At 38.2% G+C, this 26,030-nt stretch overlaps 1 protein-coding gene across 5 annotated transcripts in view; it reads left to right on the top strand.

The window, feature by feature from the left end:
* Window positions 1-26,030, top strand: part of PBX3 (PBX homeobox 3) — a 227,080-nt gene that overhangs the window by 181,593 nt on the left and 19,457 nt on the right. For all 5 annotated transcript variants that reach the window (XM_055271066.2, XM_055271068.2, XM_055271067.2 and 2 more), the window contains exons 4-5: window positions 6,464-6,654; window positions 12,650-12,785. In XM_055271066.2, coding sequence (XP_055127041.1) covers window positions 6,464-6,654; window positions 12,650-12,785 — 327 coding nt within the window. The remainder of the gene's footprint in view (window positions 1-6,463; window positions 6,655-12,649; window positions 12,786-26,030) is intronic.

Here is a 26,030-nt window from a genome sequence, read left to right as displayed (position 1 = left end):
TTCTCATATAAGTCTTTGGCTGCTCTTTAGAATCCATAGACAAACACTCATTCTGGAGAGGTTAAAACCCAGCTAGACAAAAACTAAGAAAGCTAATATCTCAGGTGTCATTCACATAGGAGTCTTGAATTATTTATTAAGGTCTATGCCCTGTCATAGATGTACGTTACCATAATGAGTGAGCTAGGTTTGTCGGAATTAGCAATGTTATGTGTGCACATTAGAAACGCTTCCATACTCTGGTACAGCAGTTCTCAAGCTTTTCAGTCTTAGGACTTGGACTCTTAACAATTATTGGAGACTTCTGTAAAAGCTTTTGGGTTGGTGGCTTATGTCTTTCAATATTATAATAGAAATTAAAACTAGACAAATTTAAAGTATTTACTAATTATTTTATTTATTTTTTCAGACAGGGTCTTGCTGTGTCACCCAGGCTGGAGTACAGTGGGGCGAACATGGCTCACTGCAGCCTTGACCTCCTGGGCTCAAGTGATTCTCCTACCTCAGCCTCCTGAGTAGCTGGGACCACAGGTGTGCATCACTGTGCCCAGCTAATTTTTAATAATTTCCTGTAGAGATGGGGTCTCACTGTTGCCCAGGCTGGTCTTGTACTCCTGGGCTCAAACAATCCTCCTGCCTCGGCTTCTTGAAGGGCTGGGATTGCAGGCATGAACCACTGCACCCAGCCTATTTTATTTTATTTTAGAGACAAATTCTCACTGTGTCGCTCAGGCTAGAGTGCAGTGGTATGATCATAGCTGACTTCAGCCTTGATCTTCTGGGTTCAAGTGAACCTCCTGCCCCAGCCCCCCTAGTAGCTGGGACCACAGGTGTGTGCTACCATGCCCGGCTAATTTTTAAATTTGTTTTATAGAGATGAGATCTTGCTGTGTTGCCCAGGCTGGTCTTGAACTCCTGGGCTCAAGCAGTACTCCCACTTCGCCCCCACAAAGTGCTAGAATTATAGGCATGAGCCACCATGGCCAGCCCTAATTAATTTAAAAATAACAACAAGCTATTATATGTTAACCTAAACTTTTTTAAAAAACAAAAAACCTTAAAATTTAGTGAGAAGAATGGCCTTGCTTTTTCATTTTTGCAAACTCACTATGGGCTTGATAGAAGTCAGCTTGAGTCTCGTATCTGCTTCTACAGTCAACTGTTGTCATATGGTTGAAGTATATGAAGAGCATTTGACCTCACACAGATATGTCATTGCAAAAGAGAAGACGTTAATAGCCTTTTCAGATCATTGTGAATACTCTTTTTTGATATTACACCAAACCTTGACAAGTTATAGTTTTGTAAAGGTATGTTGCAATGAGAAGCCTGAAACCATGTCAGTTAACTTTTTGTACTCTGTTTATTTAAGATCACTGGTCTGGTTTTCACTCTGAATGGCTGTTGTACCGATGCGTGCTTTTGTAATGTCATACACTGATCATTTGGAAAGTACAGGTTTACTGAATTATGCATATCTTCCAAATTTTGACACATTTCATTATATAATATCAAAATATCATATTTATGAATATCAACTCTGAACTCATCAGAAAGTCTACTGGGAAACTGTTAAGCTTACAATGGTGGATGCAAGTTTTTCAAAATTCTAATTTTCACTTGAAAACTCAAATTTTTTAATTGGCATAATTCTGTCAGCTGTTTTCCTTGACATAGAAGGCTTACTTGTTTCATTTTTGAGAGAACATCTGCCAAATACCCAACTCCATGTAATCATAATTTATCATATTTGTTTTCAAGTAAAAATGATGTTCCATGAAAAAAGTGACTTCTGCTCATTACTTAACCATAAAAGTGCTCTTTCTCAAGACAGTCCTCCTTCAATGTGCAATACAAGTGCTTTTTTGTGTGCTTCCCATTTGACACACGCAATATTAAAGACATACTCAAAGGTTGATATGTAATAAGATGAATAATTGATATTGCTTCATCAAGGACATTCCTAAGGCAAATGGGCTTTTATTGTGTTTGTGTGAATGTATGGTGGTGAAAATTTTTAAAATGTATCAAAGATTACCTAGCATAGCGTTTCCCAAAGAGTTTTTCCTAGCACATTGGTCCACAAGATGCCGTAGAGCTGTGCTGTCGAATATGGCAATCACTAGCCACATGTAGCTAATGAGCACTTGACGTCTGACTAGTCTGAATTAAGATGTGCTGTCAATGTAAAATACACACTAGATTTCAGAGAGTACCGAAAAAGAATGAAATACCTCATTAACAGTTTTTTTCTTTGTTTGTTTGTTTCTTTCTTTTCTTTCTCTCACTCTGTCAGCCAGGCTGGATGCAGTGGCGCAGTCTCAGCTCACTGCAGCCTCTGCCTCCTGGGCTCGAGTGATCCTCCTACCTCAGCCTCCCAAGTAGCTGGGACCACAGGCGTGCCACCATGTCCAACTAATTTTTTATATTTTTGGTAGAGATGGAGTTTCACCATGTTGCCCAGGCCAGGATATTTTTTATATATTGGGTTAAATGAAATATATTGTTGATTAATTTCACCTAATTCTTTGTATTTTATTTTTTAATATGGCTACTGAAAGTTTAAAAATTTAATATGTGGCTCACAATATATTTCTATTGGACAGTATTACTCTAGGGAGAAATTTTGTGGCCCAATTTATTTGGGAAAAAGTTGGATATGCTATTTCTCCTTGAAGAGTTATTACAAATATTGGGATAGGAATACTAAAGAGTCTTACCCAAAAAAATTTTTAAGATTTTGGTTAACCCAGCAATTCCCAAACATGTCATATTGTTGGACCATTAGTTAGCATTCTATGGAACTAGCTGTAGAACTATAGAATTTGTTAATCCCAGTTTGGGAATAGTTCTAGTTCAATTATCTTTGTTTTACTGATGAGAAAACTGAAGGGTAGAGTTGGTCACATTACATAACTTGGAAATTATATAAAATCTCCTTAGGGAAAGTTCAAGAAAAAGATATATACATATATTTATTGGTAGGGTAACCACTTGTTTTTAATTTGGCATAAAATCATTTAAATTGATAATATAGGCCAGGTATGGTGGCTCAACGCCTGTAATCCCAGCACTTTGGGAGGCCGAGGTGGGCGGATCACTTGAGGTCAGGAGTTCGAGACCAACCTGGCCAAAGTGGTAAAACCTTGTCTCTACTAAAAATATAAAAATTAGCTGGGCGCGGTGGCATACACCTGTAATCCCAGCTGCTCGGAGGGCTGAGGCACGGGAATCACTCAAACTCAGAAGGCGGAGGTTGCAGTGAACCAAGATCGTGCCACTGCACTCCAGCCTGGGCAGCAGAATGAAACTGTCTCAAAATAATAGGCCAGGTGCTATTTATTACAGGCTCATGCCTGTAATCCCAGCACTTTGGGAGGCTGAGGCAGGTAGATCACTTGAGGTCAGGAGTTCGAGACCAGCCTGACCAACATGGTGAAACCCCATCTCTACTAAAAATACAAAAAAAAATTACCTGGGCATGGTGGCACACGCCTGTAATCCCAGCTACTTGGGAGGCTGAGGCAGGAGAATCACTTGAACTTGGGAGGCGGAGATTGCAGTGAGCCAAGATCGTGCCATTGCACCACAGCCTGGGTAATAAGAGCTAAACTCCGTCTCAAAAAAATAATAAAATAAATTGATAATATAGTGGGGAAGATCTTAAATTTATTTCTTCAAATCTTAGTTTCTGCCTTCAACTTCTGGTTTTAGTCTACAACATTGCTTAATGTTTTACTATGTCATATCCTAGGACAATGATTATTAACCTTTTAAAATTATAGACTGAGAATCTGAAAACAAAACTTCACAGATTCTCTCATCAGAATTATTAATATGCACACAACTTGTGTAGGATTTCAGGAGGTCATTGACCTTCTAAACCTATCCATTGACTGCAGATTAAGAATTCTTCTCTTATGATTCAGGGATAATGAGTTTATGGCTATTAACCAACATAACTCTCACTCTTGAATTGTAGTATTAAAAAGCCCACCAATCTGTAGGTGTTTATTAGATATGTATATCGCATAATTCTACACTCTGAAGAATCCCGTAAGTATAATATAGTGTCACCACTCGCAAGGAATTTAATATTTCCTATGGCTTAAAACATATTTTTGAGAAAACTTTACATGATAAGACTCATTTTACCTTACCTTAGAAATATTTATGGAAAGCTCTGTAAAAGTTTAGAGTAAGTGGAATACGTAGTGTACAGGAAAGGTTAGTCCTCTAATGAGCCATTAGAAAAATCATCATGTGCTACATGTGAGCAATGTTTGGGATATCTGTAGGGAAGTGGACATTATTACAACTTCCAAACGCGTCTTGCATTGATCAGTGATTGTTCTGTCTGCTCACCCTATCAGGGACACCCGTGCAGTAAGATGCAGAATTTCCCATCCTGTATTTTTAAGAAAAATGCCAGAAGAGACTCTTTTTCTTCAGGAGTATAAACAGATGCTTTATTTACCAGGGTAGTACTGGATTTCAGTGTAGGCCCAGTTATACAGATTTATAAATCAAAGAGAATGTAGATGAAGTTGGATGCAGTGGCACACACCTGTAATCCTAGCAGCTCAGGAGGCTAGGTGGGAGGATCTCTTTAGGCCAAGAGTTTGAGACAAGTCTGGGCAACATAGCAAGACCCTGACTCTAAAAAAGATTTAAAAATTAGCTGGGGGCCGGGCGCCGTGGCTCACGCTTGTAATCCTAGCACTTTGGGAGGCTGAGGCGGGTGGATTGTCTGAACTCAGGAGTTTGAGATCAGCCTGGGCAACATGGTGAAACCCTATCTCTACTAAAATACAAAAGAAATTAGCCAGGCGTGGCGGTGTGTACCTGTAGTCCCAGCTACTCGGGAGGCTGAGGCAGGAGAATTGCTTAAACTCGGGAGGCGGAGGCTGCAGTGAGCTGAGATCACACCACTGCACTCCAGCACTCCATCCTGGGCGACAGAGCGAGACTCTGTCTCTACAAAAAAAAAATGAATAAATAAATAATAAATACATAAAAAATTAGCTGGGTATGGTGGCACATGCCTGTCGTCACAGCTACTTGGGATGCTGAGATGGGAGGATTGCTTGAGCCCAGGGGCTTGAGGCTGCAATGAACTATGATCATCCCACTGCACTCCAGCCTGGGTGACAGAGTGAGACTCTGAATATTAGGGGAAACAAATGCGTGTGTGTGTATGTGTGTATTTGTGTGTATGTACTGAAAGAGAGAATGTCTGAGGATTGTTTTTGTTTTTTTTGTGTTTGTTTTTGTTTTTTTTTTGAGACAGAATCTTGGAATCTCGCTCTGTCGCCCAGGCTGGAGTGCAGTGGTGCGATCTCGGCTCACTGCAAGCTCCATCTCCTGGGTTCATGCCATTCTCCTGCCTCAGCCTCCTGAGTAGCTGGGACTACAGGCGCCCGCCACCATGGTGGGCTAATTTTTGTATTTTTAGTAGAGATGGGGTTTCACCGTGTTAGCCAGGATGGTCTCGATCTCCTGACCTCATGATCAGCCCGCCTCGGCCTCCCAACATGCTGGGATTACAGGTGTGAGCCACTGCGCCCGGCTTGAGGATTGTTAACTAAAAAGCTTGAGACCCAAATCTGATCCTTATTTTCTGTTGGACATCCCTTGAAGAGCTGAGCTGCTTTACAGAGATGGCTTATATCCACCAAAGGCCTGCACTACAGCTAAATTATAACAGGTCATTGGAATGCTTGGCATGCAAGGCCCTTTATGTGCTAATTCAAACCTGAATCCTTTTGCTTCTTTACGTATTATCTGTATTCCTATTTGCCATTCTGTGAACTTGCAACATACTGTTATTTCTAATACCTGGAATTCCTCCTGACTTCCATCTTTATCCACCTTTCAAAGATGCTACCTATTCTTTAAAGCTCAATCCATGAAGCCTACAGATGAAAATATTCTGTCCTTGGAACTTAATATCTTCCTGTTAGTCTTTGCACTGAATTAGTTTTTTATATATTTTTTCTCACCAAAGGCCAGGCCTGCATCTTACTCGTTTCTGTGTTCCTTACAGCACTGGCAAGAGTTTGAACTTTGTAGTTGTTCAGTAAGCATTTGTTGATTAAATGTAAAACTCCAGAGAAAATAGGTGGTACTTAGTATTAACAATTAACTTATATTTTTACTTGTATATGGGAATTGGTAGGGAGCATCCTTGAATGGGAAAACATTATTTTGGAACTGGACAGGGGTGGCTGGGAAGAGTAGTTGAATGCTGTCTCCCTTGCACGTCTGACCATGCACAGTTTCAGAATTCTTGCTGCTTTAACTACTATCACTACCATTTTACAAGTGTCTTAGTTTTCATTTTACCCTACACACTGTATAATGCTATTGCAAATGAGGTGTAAATTCAGATGAGTGAATGTCTTCATGTGATAGTATAAAATATCCGTTTCCAAAGGAGTGATTTTTTTTTTTCCCATTACAGGCATGTAATGAATTTACTACACATGTGATGAACCTTCTCCGAGAACAGAGTAGAACACGTCCCATTTCTCCAAAAGAGATTGAAAGAATGGTGGGCATCATCCATCGAAAATTTAGTTCCATCCAGATGCAGCTCAAACAAAGCACTTGTGAAGCAGTTATGATTTTAAGATCAAGGTTCCTTGATGCCAGGTATGTGAAGCCATAAATCTATTGCATGGCTTTCCCCCGTCTTTCACTCCTTGTATATTATTTTCTGTAAAACTGACCAGTTGGTCTTAGATTCTTTTGGCCATATGAGTCTTTTGTACAATGGACAGGTAGTTCAACTCATGGTTCCTGTGCTGTCAAGCTTTCTTGTCTGGGAATGGTAATGTGGGTTAGCTGCCAGTTTAGTGACTCAGGAAATGAATAGGATTAGCATCTCTGCTAATGACTTTAGGAATATGTAGCCTTTCCATTCTGATGCTAAAAGGTATTTTAAGGATAGTTTTCTGCATATAACTATTTTAACAAGGGTTATTTTCTAAGAATTTCTTAGTGTTACACTGCTTGTGCACAGTATGGGAAAATACTTGGAGATATTGATACTCCTAAGAAGGAAGTGGCATTTCAGTTAATAGCAGTTACCACAAAACTCCAGAGTCTGTATTTCCAAATCAAGAAAGAAAGCCTATCATTTTTCCTATAAGGATGAAAATTTCCCTTTATCTGAAGCTTTCCCCAAGTTTCACAGGAGTTAGGTAATATATTGTATATGGTAATAAATTGTCTATGGTGACCTACTGAGTGACAGAACAGAAGAATTGTCAATGTCCTAGTGTATGCTGCCTCTGTAGGGATGCCTCTCGGGGCATTGCTAAAGCTTATGATCAATCTGCAGCTTTAGAAAGGAGTTTCTATTTTGTTTTTCTTTCTTCTCCCATGGAATCTGACAGAGGTGATAATTATCATCCAAATCTCACAATATTAAAGGAAATAACTAAGATAGCTTCTCAACTGGAAAACAAAGTGTGTGGAGCATTTTCAGTGTTTTTCATTTTAGCTCTTTCTTTTCGTCTCAGTTCCTGCCCATCCTTTTGTACGTGGACTAGCACAGTACCTGCTAGTCTCCCTGTCTCCAGTCCTACTGCCCTCCAGCCCATCCTCCATATCCCTTGTCTGTTTCTATAACATCACTGTGATACCCTGATTGCTTTGCTTAAAAACCACGGTAGCTTTCCAATGCTGGATATATGCATACTTCACATATACACTCTTTAACCTGACATTTAAGGCCTGTCCCTGTCTGCATTACTTCTTTGTTGTTGTGAAGATTTTATTATTCTTTTTTCTATTTAAAAAATGCCAAGCTCACTATGGAAACTTTGGAAAATATATGGAATAAAAGGATGAAGGATAAAAGTTAACCTCATTTTTATTACCTAAAGAAAAAAATCACTATAAATGTTTTACAATATTCTCTCTCTTTTTGTTTGTTTGGGGGCTTTTTAAAAGAAATATTTCTGTGATGGGTCAATATGCATAGTTTGGTCTGCTTTTTAAAAAATTTACCATGAATACATAAACATTTTCATGTAGTATAAGCTCTAATTATAAATAGCATTTTAACGATTGAAGTTACCAAATGGATATAAAATAAATAATGTCCTTAGCATTCCCTTATTTTTGAGCATTTAATTTGTCTCCATTAATTTTTCTTTTTCTTTTTTTTTTTGAGAGGTCTCATTTTGTCACCCAGGCTGGAGTGCAGTAAATGATGCTATCATGGCTTACTGCAGCCTCAACCTCCCAGGCTCAAGTGATCTTCCTGCTTCTGCCTCCTGAGTAGCTGGGAGGCATTTGCCACCATGCTCGGATAATTTTTCTATTTTTTGTAGAGATGGTGTTTCACCATGTTGCCCAGCCTGGTCTTGAACTCCTGAACTCAAGCTATCCTGCCTCCCAAAGTGCTGGGATTATAGGCAGGAGCCACCATGCCCAGCCAACTATTAATTTTCATATAATTTATTCCTTCCTTCCACAAATATTTATTGGTACTGAGGATATATTGGTAAACAAGACAGGTTAATATACTTGCCCCAATTGTGCTTATATTCTACTTGAGGAAACAGACAGTAAACAGGTGAACAAATATACCATAACACTCTATTTAATAATGTAATGAAATGTAATAGGGTGATAAGTGGTATGCAGAAAAATAAAGCAAGTCAAGGGGAGAGAAAATGGAGAAGGTACTATTTTAGATAGATTTTTATTGAAACTAATATTTTAATGAAAATCTTCATTGATTGAACCTTTTTGGTCTTTTTTTTTTTCTTTTTTTGGAGACAGAGTCTCACTGTGTCGCCCAGGCTGGAGTGCAGTCACAATCTCGGCTCACTGCAAACTCTGCCTCCCGGGTTCACGCCATTCTCCTGCCTCAGCCTCTCCGAGTAGCTGGGACAACAGGCGCCCGCCACCATGCCCGGCTAATTTTTTGTATTTTTAGTAGAGACGGGGTTTCACCGTGGTCTCGATCTCCTGACCTCGTGATCCGCCCGCCTCGGCCTCCCAAAGTGCTGGGATTACAAGCGTGAGCCACCGCGCCCGGCGAACCTTTTTGGTCTTTAGGATTATTTCCTAAGGATCCATTTTTAGAAATGGAATTATTAGATCAGAGTTTGAACATTTTCAGTATTCTTATTTATATATCACTAAATTGTTCTTTCCTATGTTTCTTCCAAAAATGAAATGCTTCGTGGAATTATGTTTCTACTGCTTAGAATTCCTTCTTTTCCTAAGTCTCACCACTTACTTCCCTGGCTGCCACAACAGACTGTCTCTCTAAGCTGGTTACCAGTAATGAGTCATCATCTGTGAGGGTATCTGGAATGGAGCCCGGAATGGAATCAGTGCTTGTACTTGTTGGATCTAGTGAGATCTTGTTCATCGTTCCGGGTCTGGTCTAAATGCTCGCTTTTCAGAAAATCCACCTTAATCACCCCACTGGACTTGCCCTTCCTTCCCTTGAACACTTATACTATGTTTACACAACTATTCAGACCGAACTTCATGTAGGCTCCCTTTTCTTGTAGTTTTTCATGAACATTTCTTCTCTCCCTTAGTAAGCCACAGTGTCTCTGAAAGCAACAGCCAAGACTTACACATTTGCATTCCCCACAATTCTAGCAAATGACTTACATGTTAGAGGTTACCAAAAATACTTTATTGGCTGGCCAGATGAATGAGTAATTCCACTTAATACTTTGTAACAGCTCAAATCAGGGTTAGAGAGGTAGCATCAGAAGACAAAAAACATTTTAAAATTATTTGTCAAATTTGAGCATTTTAATAAAAAGCATTATGTAACAAAGATAGTAAAACATGTCTGATAGAAAGAAATATTTTCTAACATAATTGCTATCCTTATTTCTGCTGATACTTTCCCATTCTTGTCAACTTGCATGCTTATTTTTTAAATAACTGCATTCATAATGTATACACCTAAATGATTTATTTTTCTTCCATGAAGAGAAAGTATATTAACAGCCTAAAATGAGCAGGGCCAGAATGAGAGAGTGGCAGAGCTTGGAGCAGAGTCTCTTCTCCCGTAGAGATTGCTGTTAGTAATGTTGTGATGCTGATGGAACACAGGCCTGGACTGATGTGCCACTGCACACTGGCCTGAGGCATAGCCATTTAGAGTGTGGTGAACTCTGGGGGAGTGAAACTGAGGGGAAATGCTTAATGGGCATTTTCTACAGGATGTTTTCTAAAAAATAAATAACGTACAAGACCAAGTTCTCTCCTGTGCCTTCAAGTGAATGCAGATACTCAGCTTTGGTTCCATCTATTCTTGTAGTGCCTCCCAGTAAGCCCTCTGCACTGAGAAGGCAAGGGGCTCTGCTCTAGGCAAACATGCTCAGTCAGATATATGATTCCCTTGCTCACTCTGACTTCCCATGCTCATGTTTGCTTCATAATTGGATAAGACGAAGCATGCACCAGTGCAAAACATTTAAGAATAAATTTGTGTAGGTCCGTCTCCTCTTCCAGTAGAAGTGCTGTAGTTTGGACACAGCCAGAATGTCCAGTGAGCTATTCTGTTCGTTCTCTGAGGTGTTTTGATGTTTGTTAAAAACCACTCCTGGGCAAAAGTGATGTGAGCCAAACTTCTCTTTGCTTTTCTAGATATATTTCTTTTTGATCCTCCTTTCACACGTCCCTCTTTCCCAAAGAAATGCACTTGTGTCATCTATTCCCATCTACCCTGGGCCTTGCTCCTGGGCTCCGTGTTTTATACTAGGAGTCACAGACTCACATGCTTACATATAGTGGAATTGAGTGGAGTGGCTGGATCAGGGATACAGGGAGGGACGAGGAGGGTTAGAGCAGGCAGGTGCATATCTAAGGGGGCAGCTATCACTCAGCTTTAGCCTAGAGCTGCCTTCTGAGAACGTGGGCCCAGTACAGTTGGTATTCCAATTTTTCATAAGAAGTCAGAAACTTAGATTTTTATGAGCAGGTAATTACTGTGTGGTCTCAATCAATAATGTCTATGGGCCAGATAATGCCCATAAATTTGACATTTTCAGTATCTAGTCTAGTCCTTACCCATGCGCCTGCTCATCAGAGTGTACCTCTTCAATGTGCTCTCACCTCGGGACCTGGTCTTTCTTTTCAAGCAACACATGACTCCTGCAAACATGCTAACTGTTCTTCTTTTTGGTGTATTTGTCTTCATTCCATTCCTTCCCTGTCTTCCCTTACCACCTTCCCATCCAGTTCATCATCAAATCCTGTTGATTTTAATCCCCAAATAGATCTTGAATCTCATCTTCATCCTCTAGAAAACAATAGTTTAACCCTCTTAAAAATTATTGAAATTAAGACATTTCAGGACTAGAACCTGAGTTGTTTTGATCATACCTGGATTTCTTGCTCCCTTGACTCTCCCTAATGTTGAAATGTAGATCACACACTCAACCTGCCGTACGAGTGACACCATTTTGACTAGAAGAATCTCACAGAGTGCATGCCTATACAACAGCCTGCTGACTCTTTGTTTTCTGACTGTGGGATATCACAATTGAGAAGAATTAAGAATATTTGGAAGAAAGTATTGAGAAAATTATCTGGGGAAGGTATATTCTAATTACTGGAGTACTTAATTGAAAGTGAATTCTGACAAATGATAATTTTCAGGCTGTAATTCTTTAAAATCTTAATAACAAAACCCAAATATAAATGACATTTTTGCTACTTGAAATATGTTGTTAATAAATGCTTGATCTTTTGAAAGTCTGTTACCCCCTTCTCAACAAAAACAAAAGAAAAAATTTTGTTTTCTCCTCTTTGCCTAGTGAAGGAAATCATACCTCAGTCCAGGAAGTTGCTTAAGCAGAAAAACCTAGAAATCCTTCCCGATGTATTTTTTTTTCCTAAACTTTCTTCTCTATCTCCCTCACTCACTCCTTCCATTCAATACATCATCAGGTCCTATTGCTTTTGCCTTTCAAGTAGATCTTGAATCTTATTTTCATTGCTCTCACCTTGTGCCAAGTTACTATCATCTTCATTTTGACCAGTGCAATCATCTCCTAAAATGGGCTTTGCAGTTCCTTTCATGCCCTCCTCCACCTATTCTCAGCAGTCAGAATGATCTTTTAAAAACATGAAACTTAAAACCTTTAATAGTTTCCTATTGCACTCAGCATAAAATCCAAAAATTCTTATAGCTCCACTGAGCTTCTATAATCTGCCCCCTGCCCATCCTTCCAGACTCATCTCACACATTCCCTGTCTTTTATGGTGCCCCAACCTGCTCTAACCCTTTAGACAAGATATTTCTGTTTCAGAACTCTTCCTCTGCCCAGTCCTTTTCCCTGTAAGCTCTCTGATAGATCTTCTTTGTTCTCACTGGATCTTCATTGAATATCTAAAATATTAGGTCTTCAAAGAATGAAGCACAATTAATTGTGCTTCATAGTCTGGTATTTTTCTCAGTGATCCTACATCTTAAAATGAGTTGGATAATGCTTTGGAGGATGTCTAGAACATAACTTATAATATCACAGAAATAAATTAGACCTTAAGGATGTTTAAAAAGAGAAATCTACTTTTTTGGTATCATCCTAATTAACCCATCCCTCTTAGGTTAATGCTGATTGTAACTGCAATTATTTTTTTTTCACTCTTGTCATAGACGGAAAAGGCGTAACTTCAGTAAACAGGCCACAGAAATCTTGAATGAATATTTTTACTCACACCTCAGCAACCCCTACCCCAGTGAAGAAGCCAAAGAGGAGCTGGCCAAGAAATGCAGCATCACAGTGTCACAGGTGAGAAAGGACCCATGGGTCTGCCTTGTTCCCTGTGGATACAGGAACCGCATTCCTTCCTCAGGGCATTATAATCAAATTTCATATCCAAATGTTCTATCATCAAAAAAGATATAAGGAAAATGTAGATATTTCCACAGTTTTAGACAAGATTTTAAACCTTAGATAATTTTTAAAAACCCTAAGTGGCGAGGAATCAAGACCACCACCACCCCCATTCCCCAGTGTAAATCTTCTCTAGAGAGGACATAAACATGCCATGGGGAGAGATGCAGTTTACACTTAAGTGACTCTCCAGTAAATGGCATGTATTCCTGGTTTCCCTGATTTAGATGACTGACCTAAGCTTCTACCAGCAAGAAACCAATTTATTTGTTGCCAAAAGGAAATTTAATATACTCTTTGGTGGAAGCTTTGAGGAATTCACCAGGCCCTTTCTTGGTAACATACTACAATGTTTTGAGTCCCAAGGATTTCTTTGCTTCCTTATTATCCATTAAACACAAGAATTAAATTCATGCTTTCAGGGTTTCTGATTTTGGGGTTTTAAAAAAAATGTTTATTTGTAATAGTTTCTGACCCTGAAGTTAGTTGTCATCTTCTAACAAAAATACATTTAGTTTTAGTCAAATAGACTGGTATTTGGACTGAGGATTGGAAATAAATAAATTAACAAACAAGTGTACCTCTTTTTTTTTTTTTTTTTTTTTTTTGAGACGGAGTCTCGCTCTTTTGCCCGGGACAATGTACCTCTTTAGAACATAAATATATCGTATTAGCATTACCTCTAAAATACAATTTTATTTAAATGTTCATATTATTGTTAATAGATTGACATTTGAAGAGCATTTCTTTATAGCATGCAAAAGCAGTAGTTTACCAACCAGTTTTTGTAGTGAAACTTAAGGAAAAGCTGACTCTTATCAAAAATTTCAGTGTTCACTAGGGGTCACATGAAACCGTTTTTAAAAGTAGTTTCTAAATAAATACTCGTGCTGTAGATAAAGTTCAAGATACTAAAGATCCCTTTCAAGTTCCAGTGAGGGTCTCATATCAGTGTATGAAGTCATTGTTATTTAAGGGAATAGGGCCTGGCTGTAAGATGATTTCCAGCTCCTCTTTTGCCATTATTTTCTGTAGAAACTGAAGAGCAAACTTCGATTCATAACTAAGGTTTCATTCAAGGTTTATTGTCATTTCTCTTATGAAATGGTATATCTTGATTTCTTTTTACGCAGTTATAAATGGAATATAATTGATTTGGATTACCAACTTACATAGACATGTATTATATAAAACATTACTAACTGGGTTACTCACTTCCATATGAAATATGGAGGAATAATATGATATGCCGGGTTAGTCGGAGAAGACAAAATTAAAAGAAGAATCGTTTCAAGTAGGATTTTATGGTGAGTGCCTTTTCCCTGAACATTAGTTCACGGAACCTAAAGGATTAGGTTCATGCCAAACACCAGATGATGATGCCACGTCTGGTTTTCCTGTTCCCACAACCACTCTCTGACTTAGAATTTGAATGTTTGTAGGTGAATTTAAGGCATTTTCTTGCTTCCACTCTTTTTTCAAAAAACACTTCTATAATATATGCACCATTAGAGAATAACACAGATTAATATCATCTATTTCAAAAACAATAGAATCTGGAGTTTTCATTAGCTGTAGTACTTCTCACTTTGTGTGTCGTGTAGAGTGTGCTCAACACACACTTGTGGAATAAGTGATAAAAAGGTTTCTGGCTGTTCTGAACTAGGGAGTTTTAACTTCTAAAATAGGCTAGGAACCCACTAACCAGTGTGTTTTTTTAAAAACAGTTAATTATTAAATTTATTTCACTTGTTTTCTATGGAAAAATAGCTTTATTATGTTTTGAATTTTTTTTTTTTAAGCAATGCTGAGAAAAAGGTAGAGGTAGAAATAATACAGATATAGCTCTGTTACTCTGCCTAAAAAGCAAACTTTCTGACCTTGTTTCTTCCAGGTCAGCCTTTCAAACACAGAATTTCAGAAATAAATTATGCTTATAAATTAATAGCCTTTTGTTTAAGTTTTTAAGAAGTGAAAGCAAAGAATTCTGTTCCACGCCTGACAGGTCAACTGCTTTTTCTTTTTCTTTTTTTAAGACAGGGTCTCCCTTTGTCACACAGGCTGGAGTGCAGGGGTATGTTATCACAGCTCACTGTAACTTTGAACTCCTGGGCTCAAGCAATCCTCCTGCCTCAGCCTCCTGAGTAGCTAGGACTACAGGCATGCCACCACACCCAGCTAATTTTTTAATTTTTTTTTCAGACAGGGTTTCGCCCTGTTGTCCAAGCTGGTCTCGAACTCCTGGCCTCAAGTGATCCTCCAGCCTCAGCCTCCCAAAATGCTGGGATTACAGGCATGAACCACTGCACCTGGCTAACTACTTTCAAAAGAGAAAAAATATTGTTTAAAATGTAAATCATACTGAAATACAATTAAATTTAGAATCCAGAAATTGTTCATAGAGAAAACTAACTTTAAAAATATTGAAGCCCCCTGAAAACAGGCAACTAGAATAACACTACTTTTACTAGATTTAGAATATGTGAAACTGATTTATTATTTACTGCAACTGCCTATAATAATAATAGGGAAACTTCAGAAGAAATGTAAGGCAATATCTTTAGTGCTGTGTGGGCAGGCTAGAATTCCTTAAACAGGACATAAAATGTGTAAGGAACAAAAGTAAAGATTGATAGATTCAATGGTAGAACTTTTGTTTATCAAAGTACTTGATAAAGACTGAAAACATCAACATGATACAACTATATTCAGTTAAGATTGGATCAGATATAATTATCAATAGATATTAAATCTAGAGGAAAATTTAGATGAAGAACATGGTCTTAAAGTGTCTCTCCATAGACCATTTAAAGTTGCAAGAGATTTAAAAAAAAGTAATAGTAGAGTGGAGAAATGGAACAAAAACTTGACCAAGTGATCAGAATCAACATCACCAAGGAGGAGCAGACGGACATTGGGTGTAGTATTTCATCCAAGAATATAACCTGAATCTAATCACAAGACAACACCAGACAAATCCCAAATGAGGAATGTTTCTATTGAAGACAAAAGCGGGGAGGGAGCATTATTCTTTAAAAACGTCCAAGAAAGGCCAGGGAAATGTTCTAGATTAAAAGAAGCTAAAGAGATATGACAAGTAATTGCAATACTTCACCCTAGATTGGATTCTGTACTGTAGGGAAAACCATACCATAAAAGATATTGTTGGGTTAAATTTACTGAAATAAATTGTAATTGATAATTGTACTATGGTTATGTGAGAGAATCTCTCTAGACTTAGGAAATACACACTGACTGACTTAGGGGTAAAGGACCATGATGTATATAACTTAGCCTCAAATGTTCAGAAAAAAAAAATGTGTGTTTGCATGTATATGTGTGTATATAAACACACATACACACACAAAGAGAGCATGAGTGCCCACAAAGATAAAACAAATGGGGAAAAATGTTAATAATAGGGGAAGGGCATATACAACTATTCTTTATGCTATTTTTATTGTTGCAGCTTTTTTCACATTTGAAATTATTTTCAAATAAAATATTTTCTAAACCGTAGAAACAGTCCACACACTGCAAGAAGATATTTACAAGTGTATAAGCAACAGATGATTAAAATCCAAAATATATAAGGACCTCCTATAAATTAATAAGAAAAGACAAAGAACCTATTTCTCTCTCTCTTTTTTTTTTAAAGACGGAGTCTCGCTCTGTCGCCCAGGCTGGAGTGCATTGGGGCGATCTCGGCTCACTGCAAGCTCCACCTCCCAGGTTCGCACCATTCTCCTGCCTCAGATTCCTGAGTAGCTGGGACTACAGGCACCCGCCACCACACCCAGCTAATTTTTTGTATTTTTAATAGAGATGGGGTTTCACCATGTTAGCCAGGGTGGTTTCAATCTCCTGACCTCGTGATCCGCCTGCCCCGGCCTCCCAAAGTGCTGGGATTACAGGCGTGAGCCACCACGCCTGGCTGAACCTATTTCAAAAATAGGCAAGATAGTCAAACGAGGATTTCATGGAAGAAAAAATAGAAATGGTCAATTGTATGAAAAGATCCTCATTCTTATTAGGAATCAGGAAAATATGATTTAAAAATTGCAGTCGAATAACTTACATTTCCTAGATTGGCACATTCTGCTACCAAGAATGTGTAGCAGTAGCAGCCCTTATAATATTGGTGGTAGGGATGTAAATTGATATAGCCACTTTGGAAAACTTCGGACATTATTTTATAAATTTGAACATGCATATACCATTCAACCCACAATTTCTAGAATACCTCTTGTCTGTATTTCAGGAAACACTGGTAAGAACATAGTAAAATTGTTTGAAATGGCAAAAAATTTGAAACAAACCATTTGTCCACGGGCTGAAGAAATGGATAAATACGATGTGTTATAATCCCACAATGGAGCACTATTCAGCAATGGAAAAAGAATGATCTACATGTATCAATTCATGTTGAGTGAAAAATGCAAATTGGAGAATACATGTAACATAACATTTTTAGGACGTTTAAAACCAAGCAAGCTAAACAGCATATTATCAGGGGAGACATATATATGGTTAAACATAAAGGAAAGAAAGGCAATGATAAAATTAAAAAAGGTCTGGATATGGTAGCTCACGCCTGTAATCCCAGCACTTTGGGAGGCCGGGAGTTTGAGACCAGCCTGACCAACATGGAGAAACCCCGTCTCTACTAAAAATACAAAAAGTAGCCGGGTGTGGTGGTGCATGCATGTAATCCCACCTATTCGGGAGGCTGAGGCAGGAGAATCACTTGAATCCAGGAGGTGGAAGTTGTGGGGTGAGCCAAGATCGTGCCATTGCACTCCAGCCTGGGCAACAAGAGCAAAACTCCGTCTCAAAAAAAAAAAAAAAAGAATCCAATGAGATGGGATCAAGAAGGAGCAATCAAGGAGTTTCAGTGTTACTAATAGTCTTTCTTAATTTTAGTGGCAGGTTTACAGAGATTAATTTAATTATTATGCATTACAAACCTGCATATATAAGGCAAGGAAGTCTCATGTCAGCTATTAAATCTAAATAACAGAATTTAAAAAGACTGTTTCCATTCATTTAACAAATATTTATTGAATAATGCTGATTATGTGCCAAATACTGTGCTAGGGATGAAAGAGATATCAGTGAACTTAACCAGACAGACTCATGTCCTACCTGATAGAAATGTGTACACATACTCACCAAAAGGTATGTATAGGAATATCCTTAGTAAGAGTATTCATAATAGCCAAAACTAGAAACAACGCAAACGTCCATCAATAGGAAAATAGGTAAACCAGTGTGGTATATTTATGTATATTTGGAATGTTATTTAACAATGAGAATGAATGAACTATAACTATATGTAACTACATAATGCTAAGTAAAGAAGTGCTTGATTTCATTTATAAAAATGGAAAAACAAACTTGATTTCATTTATAAAAAATAGAAAAACAAGCAAAATTAACCTTGGGGGTTAGAAATCAGATTAATAGTTATCTTTGGGGGAATGGTGATTGGAAGGAGGAAGAAATATTTCTTGATCTAAGTGGTAGTTCCATGGGTATGTTCAGTTTATGAAAATTCATTGAACTCTATACCTATGATGTGTGGCCCTTTTTTGTATATTTTTATTTTATTTGACTAAAAAGTTTACTTACATAACAAAAACAAGCCTGCCCTCATGGAACTTACGTTTTTGTGGGAGTATACAGATAAGTAAACAAGATAGTCAGTTACAAAGTGATAGTTGCTCTTGACAAATGAAGGAGGGGAAGGGGTTAGAGGATGCGATTTTTAATAGAGTGATAAAGAAAGCCCCTCCTGAGGAAGTATCTTTTGGTTAGATTGAAAGAGATGAAGGACAAGTCATGTGGATAATCAGTGAGGAACATTCTAGCAGAGGGAGCAGCAAGTATGGAGGCCCTGAGGTAGAAGTGCCCTGAGCAAGGGAGCAAGTAGTAGGAGATGAAGTTAAAGATTCTGGGGACCAAATAAATGGTTCCTGGGCTTTCTAGGCCATGGTGATGACTTGGGCTTTCACTGTGAGATGGGAAACTGAGGAGTGACATGGATCTGACTTAAGTGTTATAGGATCACCATGGCAGCTGTACTGACATTAGACCCTGGGAGGCAAGGGAAAGTAGAGATATCAGTTGGGGTACACTTGAGTGTTCACTCAAGTGAGTATTTGTGATAGAAATGATGAGATGTGACTGGGTTCTGGATAAATTGTGAAGGTACAGGGTTTCCTGATAGGTTGGATGTAGGATGTGTGAGAAAGAGATTTGCTAAACCAGAATTTGAAATTTCTGATTTCTTGACTTGCTTTGATTAAGTAAGCTGGAGTTTCCCTTTTACCTAACACCCTGAAAATTGACAAAAGAAGAAACTATTTCACATGTCATATGCACTGAGAATCATACTTAAATTGTCACATACTCTTAATTAGTAGAGCAGATATTAATATACTTTTACTTTTTGGAATAGAGCTAATTTACATTGATTATTCAAGTTACTAAGCCATAAAAAACTTCATTGTTCTCCTAATTCCAATTCTGAATTTGAGTAACTGGCTGTATTTTCTCTGCTAGGTGTTTTTAGAATGAAAGATGTTAACTTATTCTAACTGTAGTTGAAATGTACTGTAAAGAAAGGATTGATTTAAAAATAAAAATGAGAACCAGAAGTGGTATTTATTCATTCAACCAACATATTTTAGAACTCTTAAAGTGGCAAATAAGACCAGCTTTTATAATAGTCTAATGTAAATAACATCACAATCTAACCCATACAGATGAAGAAACTGAAGTTCAGAGAAGTTAAGTGATTTGACAAGGGTCACAAGCCTTAGTGAGTAGGGGACTTGGGGATTTTTACACAGATATTCTTAATAAAAGGGAAGAAACTGAAGTCTTACTTTTTTTCCTGCAAGAGGCAGTGTGATTCATTCATCCCCAGGGCCCAGGCTGCGGAATACTGGTTTGTGAGGCACAGACCTTGGCTTATATCACTAGGCTGCATCATTTTCCCACTAAGCTACTTTAGAGACTCTAGGCTAGTTAGTAGTCTGAGGTCTCTTTACTCATTAAACTACTTATTCCAAAGCAGTGAATATTCAGTAAGCTAATTAAAATTTGTAAGTAAGATTTCCTTATTAAAAAAACTATTAAAATAAGAAGAAGCCTGTTAAAATAATAATTAGGGCAGGAAAAAAGATGACTATCAAATTACAGTACTTTTTTTCAGTTATACATAAAGGCCTTTTCAAGTTGCTTTGGCAGTAGACAGAAGGCAGAAGTAGATTTCTACTGCAAGTATGCAGTTGGTAAACCAGAAACAAGTTGAAGGAAAAGCCAGCTATTTTGTTAAAACGGCTCTTTCATATGTCTTAAAAGAAGGCTACAGACCCTCTGTTCTAAAAGCTCTGCTTGTGTATCCCAGTGGAGGTGGGACATCATTAAACAGTGTGCAGAGAATAAAAGAGCAGCTTGTAAAAAATAGGAGCTTTGAGGATGCTATAGCACCAAGTACAGATGAGGCATATCTGCAAGATTTAAAGAAAACAGGGAAGCTTCTGGTTTTTTTGTTGCTGCTGTTGTTCTCTACAAACAATCAGCACCATGATTAGTGTGGTGCTTAAAGCTTGCTCCAGTGATGTCAGGTATTATATTTATTTTAGAATTGACTATTTTGAGGCAATCTCTAACACTCAGTTGATATGATACCCAAACAAGGATAAAGAGACAATTTTCAGGGCGGGCACAGTGGCTCACACCTGTAATCCCAGCACTTTGGGAGGCTGAAGCGGGTGGATCACCTGAGCTCAGGAGCTCAAGACCACCCAGGCAACCTCATCTCTACTAAAATACAAAAAATTAGCCAGGCGTGGTGGCATGTAGTCCCAGCTACTCGGGAGGCTGAGGGATGAGAATCACTTGAGCCTGGAGGCAGAGGTTGCAGTGAGCCAAGATCATGCCACTGCACTCCAGCTTGGGCTACAGAGTGAGACTGTCTCAAAAAAAAAAAAAAAAAAAGAGAGAGAGAGAATTTCCAGCTTAGATTTAGGGTTTTTGAGTTTCCCTATACCTGGAAGAAGTCATAATCAGACTTGTGGTTCCTCCATTTTTGTCCCCTTTGCCTTCTTCTGCCTATTCCTTCTCTTCTTCCTTCCAATGGAGTCTTATCAGTTCTTCTCATGCTATTCTCAGCACTGTGTCTAACCTTTCCGCTGCCTTGCTTCCATGAGGGATTTGAGGCTAATAGGCCAATATATAAGCCAGGGTCCCAGCAGAAAACAGATGTCACACTCAAACTGGAATAATTGGAGGACACTTTATAAGTGAGGTGAAACGACTTGCTCAAGGTCACTGAGCAAGTGACTGTTTACAATAGTGTGGGCAGAGTGTAGGGAAACCACAAAGGATAATACTAGTGATTGGTTCTGTTACCCACTTGGCCTGAAGAGATGAGGGAAGGGTCAGTAGATCTCAAGACAGAGGAGGTGTCTGGAGAAGGCCAATGACTGAGACCTGAGAAAAGGCAGCCTTATAGTGCAGGAGTCAGGGGATTAAATACTGTGACCTCACTCTTCTCCCTTCCCATCTGCCGCCAGTGCCTACTATTGGCCAGAAGCCTTAGGGCACCCAGGGCAGCCTCCTGGGGCCCATGACAGGGTAGAGAGCAGATAGGGAGGAGTGAACAGAAGATAGACAATGTAGTCCAAAAGGTGAAGACACCGGGTCAGAACAGGCTCCATGCTCAAGCCTCCTGGCTTCCCACTTCTGTTGATACTGTGATGTTTGCATCCAGAAACCTTCTCCAGAGATGCTCTTGGGCTTTCCTTGTTTCTTCTCTTTTGACTTCTCTCCTTCTCTCCCAATTCTTCTGTTGAACACATTTTTCTAAAATAAGTGTGGGTTTTGAGAGTAGAAACTACAGTTTAAATAAGTTAATTTGATCTAGCCAAGGGTACTTACTGGGATTTTTGGCTATTTTCCTAATTTGCTCAATAGGTACTTAGTGCCTACTATATGTCAGGCACTATGCCTGGCACTGTGGCAAAGAAAGGTCAGTAAGATAGGGTTCTTCTCCCCAAGAAATATTGAATTTGTTGGGGGAAACAGAGAGATGTGTTACTGACAATGTAAAAGTTACCTGAGGAAGCACACAGGCACAAACGGATGCCATGTGCGGAATATAGTACAAAGAGGGGTTTACTTTCTATTGAGAGGATCAGGAAAGACCTTCTGGAGAAGATGATGTGTAGAACCTGGAGAAGGATGAACAAGACTTTGGGAGAAAGGATATTCTAAGCAGAGGAAACTCAGAAGCAAAAAACAGATATGTTAGGAAAACAGTTTAGTAAGTCTGGAGCCTGTTATTATGTAGGGGGGTGGGGGATTTTATTATAAGACTTAAGGCTACAGACTGTGAAGACTCAGACAAGCCTGTACTAAAACCCCAGCTCCTCCCCAATTTATTAGCTCAGTGACCTTGGGCAAGTCATTTTACCTCACTGTGCCTCCTTTTCTCAAGTGTGTAGTTGGGATAAAAACAGCATGTACTGGCCGGGCATGGTGGCTCACACCTGTAATCCCAGCACTTTGGGAGGCTGAGGCAGGCGGATTGCTTGAGGTCAGGAGTTCAATACCAGCCTGGCCAACATGGTGAAACCCCGTCTCTACTAAAAATACAAAAAATTAGCCGGGCATGGTGGTACATGCCTGTAGTTCTAGCTACTCAGGAGGCTGAGGCAGGAGAATCACTTGAATCCAGGAGGCGGAGTTTGCAGTGAGCCTAGATTATGCCACTGCACTCCAGCCTGGGCAGAAGAGTGAGGCTGTGTCTCAAAAAGAAAAAAAAAATAGCATGTACTTCCTCGGGTTATGGGAGTTTCAGTAAGATAAAGCATGTGTAAAGCACCTAGCAGAGTGACTATCAGAGTAAGTGAAGATATAATAGTAATTATTGTTATGCAGTTTCTCCTGCTTGGAATTGTTTATCCCTGCCCCCTGCCAAACACATACAGACATCTTATTAATTTCTACTCCTTCAAAGCTCACTTCAAATGTCAGCTCTTCAAGAAGGCTTTCCTTGATACCTCTAGTTCCTATCCTCCATTGTATATTCTCATAACTTCTTTTCCCCATGATTGTAACTAAATAATGATTTGTTAAATGCTGTTCCCCTGATAGATGGTAAACTCGATTTTGGCCAGAACTACTACTATCTTATTCACCCTTATATTCTTAAGGCCTAGCACAGTGTGTCCAGCACATAGACATTTATTGAAGATGGTGATATTATTAACTGATATAGGAAACACATAAGGAAAAGCTGGTTTGATGGAGGGGAAATTAAAGCTTGGCAGCAGTTATGCTAGGTTCACATTGCCTTCGGCATCTGTTGGGAAATGTTCAGTTTGGAAATATAACTCAGAAGAAAGGTCAAGGTTAAAGATACAGCTTGGAGGTCATTCACTTAAGTTACTAGTTGAGGCCCTGGGAATGGATGAAGTTGCCCAGGGAACCTGCAGATAATAAGAAAATAAGGCTGGGGGAAAAGATATTTCCCTGATTCCATTGCCAATTCTAAGGTAATAGCTAAGAGGCTGAGAATTTAAGCAGGGCTTTAGACAACTTTTCAGGGGTAAAAAGGTGTGAATTGGTGTCTAGACCTGCTAAGGGATGCTGCCTCTTTCCCTTTGCTTTGGGTTAGGACTTAAACTGCTAGGGCTATATCTTAGCAGCGAGTGCATCAGAATTAGACCCTAATGGAAGATCTGCTATTCTGCCTTAGAATACCTTATTCCTTGACATTGGATTGCTGCTATTCATAGGTGCTTGGAAAAATCAAATACAAAATTTTTTTGTGGAGAAAGATAGCAGCATCCTAGGCTTCAAGTTGTTTCCATAAACAAAGCAAAACAAAAACAAACAAAAAACTGGGCACCCAATCAGAGAAAAAAGCAGATATACAAGACAACATGACAACGTTTCTGGTACAGAAACCAGCAGAAACAACAGACAATAGAAACAGACTCACAACAGTATAGGAAATAAAGGAATCTGATATGGACTATAAAATAACTATGCTTAATATCTATAATGGGGGAAAGACAAACTGGACAGTTCTGTCAGGGAATTGGAAACCATAAAAAAAAGGGTCAAATAAAAATGTTAGAATCAAAATTAAGAACCTAGTGGATTGGGTTAAAAGCAGATTAGACATTGCTGAAAGGAAAATCAGTGGACTGGAAGATGAGTCACAAGAAAATAATGAAATTGAAGAATACGGAGACAATAGGATAGAAAAATTGGGAGACAGAGAATAGGAGACATAGAGGATACAGTAAGAAAGTCTAATATAAATGTGTTTGAGCCCCAGAAGCAAATGTGAGAATGGGTCAGAAGCAATATTTTAAATGTAATGGCTGAAAACTTTCCAAAACCCATAGCAAATTCCAAGCCCTAGACTCGTGAAGAACACCAGTCCCCCAAACAGAATAAATAAATAGGAATCCACACTAAACATGGTTGAAACAAAAGCAGCCAGAGGGAAAAGTAAGTCTGCCTTCAATAAAACAACAATTGAATGACCACTGATTTCTTAACTGAAACAATAAAGACATAATACAGTAGAGTGATATCTTTAAAGAGATGAATCAAATTAAATGTCACCCTAGAATTCTGTACATGCCAAAAATGTCCTTTGATAGTGGAGGTGAAATAAAGACATTTTCAGTCAAAAATTGAAATAATTTTTCTCATTTTCTCTCTAAAGGAAATACAAAAAATGTGTTCTTCAGACAGAAATAAAAAGATTACAGATACAGGGTAGGAGATACAGGAAGGAGTAGAAAAGCAAAGAAAATGATAAATATGTATGTAAATCTAAGTGAATAGTACTGTTTAAAATAAAGATAATGTCTTATTTTGCTTACAGTATGTATAGAATTAAAATACACAATAATAATGCCTTGTAAGTTATGAGAGGAGAGTAAGTGTTCTAAGACTCTTACGTTTTCTGGGAAAGATGGCAAAAGTACCAATTAGTGAAAAAGTACCAATTAATGTTAGAATTGAATAGTTGAGAAAGTGTAAATCTCTCAGGTAGTTACTTAAAGAAAAGTAAAATAGTATATAGCTTTCAAACTAATAAAGAGAGACAAAGACATAGAATAATTTTTTTTAAATAAGCAGTCTAAAAGATGGCAAGGAAAAAAGAGAAAATGCATAGTAAGTGGGACAAACAGGAAGTAAATAGGAAGTACTTGGTAAGATGTTAGATTTATACCTAAATATGTCAGTAATCACATTAAAGTAAATGAATTTAATACTCTAAGTAATAGAGTCAGGATTTACAAATGAAACTTAATTATGTGTTCTCTAAGAGACACATTTAAAATATAAGGACATAGAAAGTATAACAGTATGAAAAAATGTAAACAATAGCCGAAAGAAAGTTTGTGTTGATCTAATAATATCAGATAAAGAGCACTTCAAGGAAGCTCAAAAAACATAAAGCAAAACTTACACAGTTTCAAAGAAAAATAGACAAATTCAAAATCATTATAGGAGATTTTCACACTTTTCTGTAACTGAACAAACAGACACATACATATGAGTCAGTAAGGACATAGAACAGTGCTTCTTAAACTGTAGCATACATAAATAAGAATGATCTGGAGAGCTGTTAGAATATAGATTTCTGGGCCCCATTTCCCAGAGGTTCTGATTCAAAGTGTCTGCAGTGGGGCTGGCAATTTACAGCTCCCAGATTAATGCTGATGCTGATGGTTCTGGAACTACACTTTGGAGTAGCACAGATATAGAAGATTTTAACACCACAATTAGCAGACTTGATCTAATGGACATACATAGAAACACTACATCCAACAACTGCAGAATACACATTCTAATTTTAAACACTTATAGAACACTTTGAAAGTTGACTGTATTCTGGGACATAAAGTACCTCTCAATAAATAAATTTTAAGCAGTTTAAAACAGAGTATGTTTTCTGACTACAGTGGAATTAAACTAGAAATCACAAACAGATAATTAGAAAATAACAGATAACCAAATAAAATTCCATATGTTTAGAAATTAAGCAATATAACCCCTGGGTTAATGAAGAAATCACAATGGAAATTAGAAAATAACTGA

The sequence above is a fragment of the Symphalangus syndactylus genome, chromosome 3 (assembly GCF_028878055.3).
Source record: "Symphalangus syndactylus isolate Jambi chromosome 3, NHGRI_mSymSyn1-v2.1_pri, whole genome shotgun sequence".
In the NCBI taxonomy this organism is placed as follows: Eukaryota; Metazoa; Chordata; class Mammalia; order Primates; family Hylobatidae; genus Symphalangus; species Symphalangus syndactylus.
This window is presented reverse-complemented; position numbering and strand designations above follow the sequence as displayed.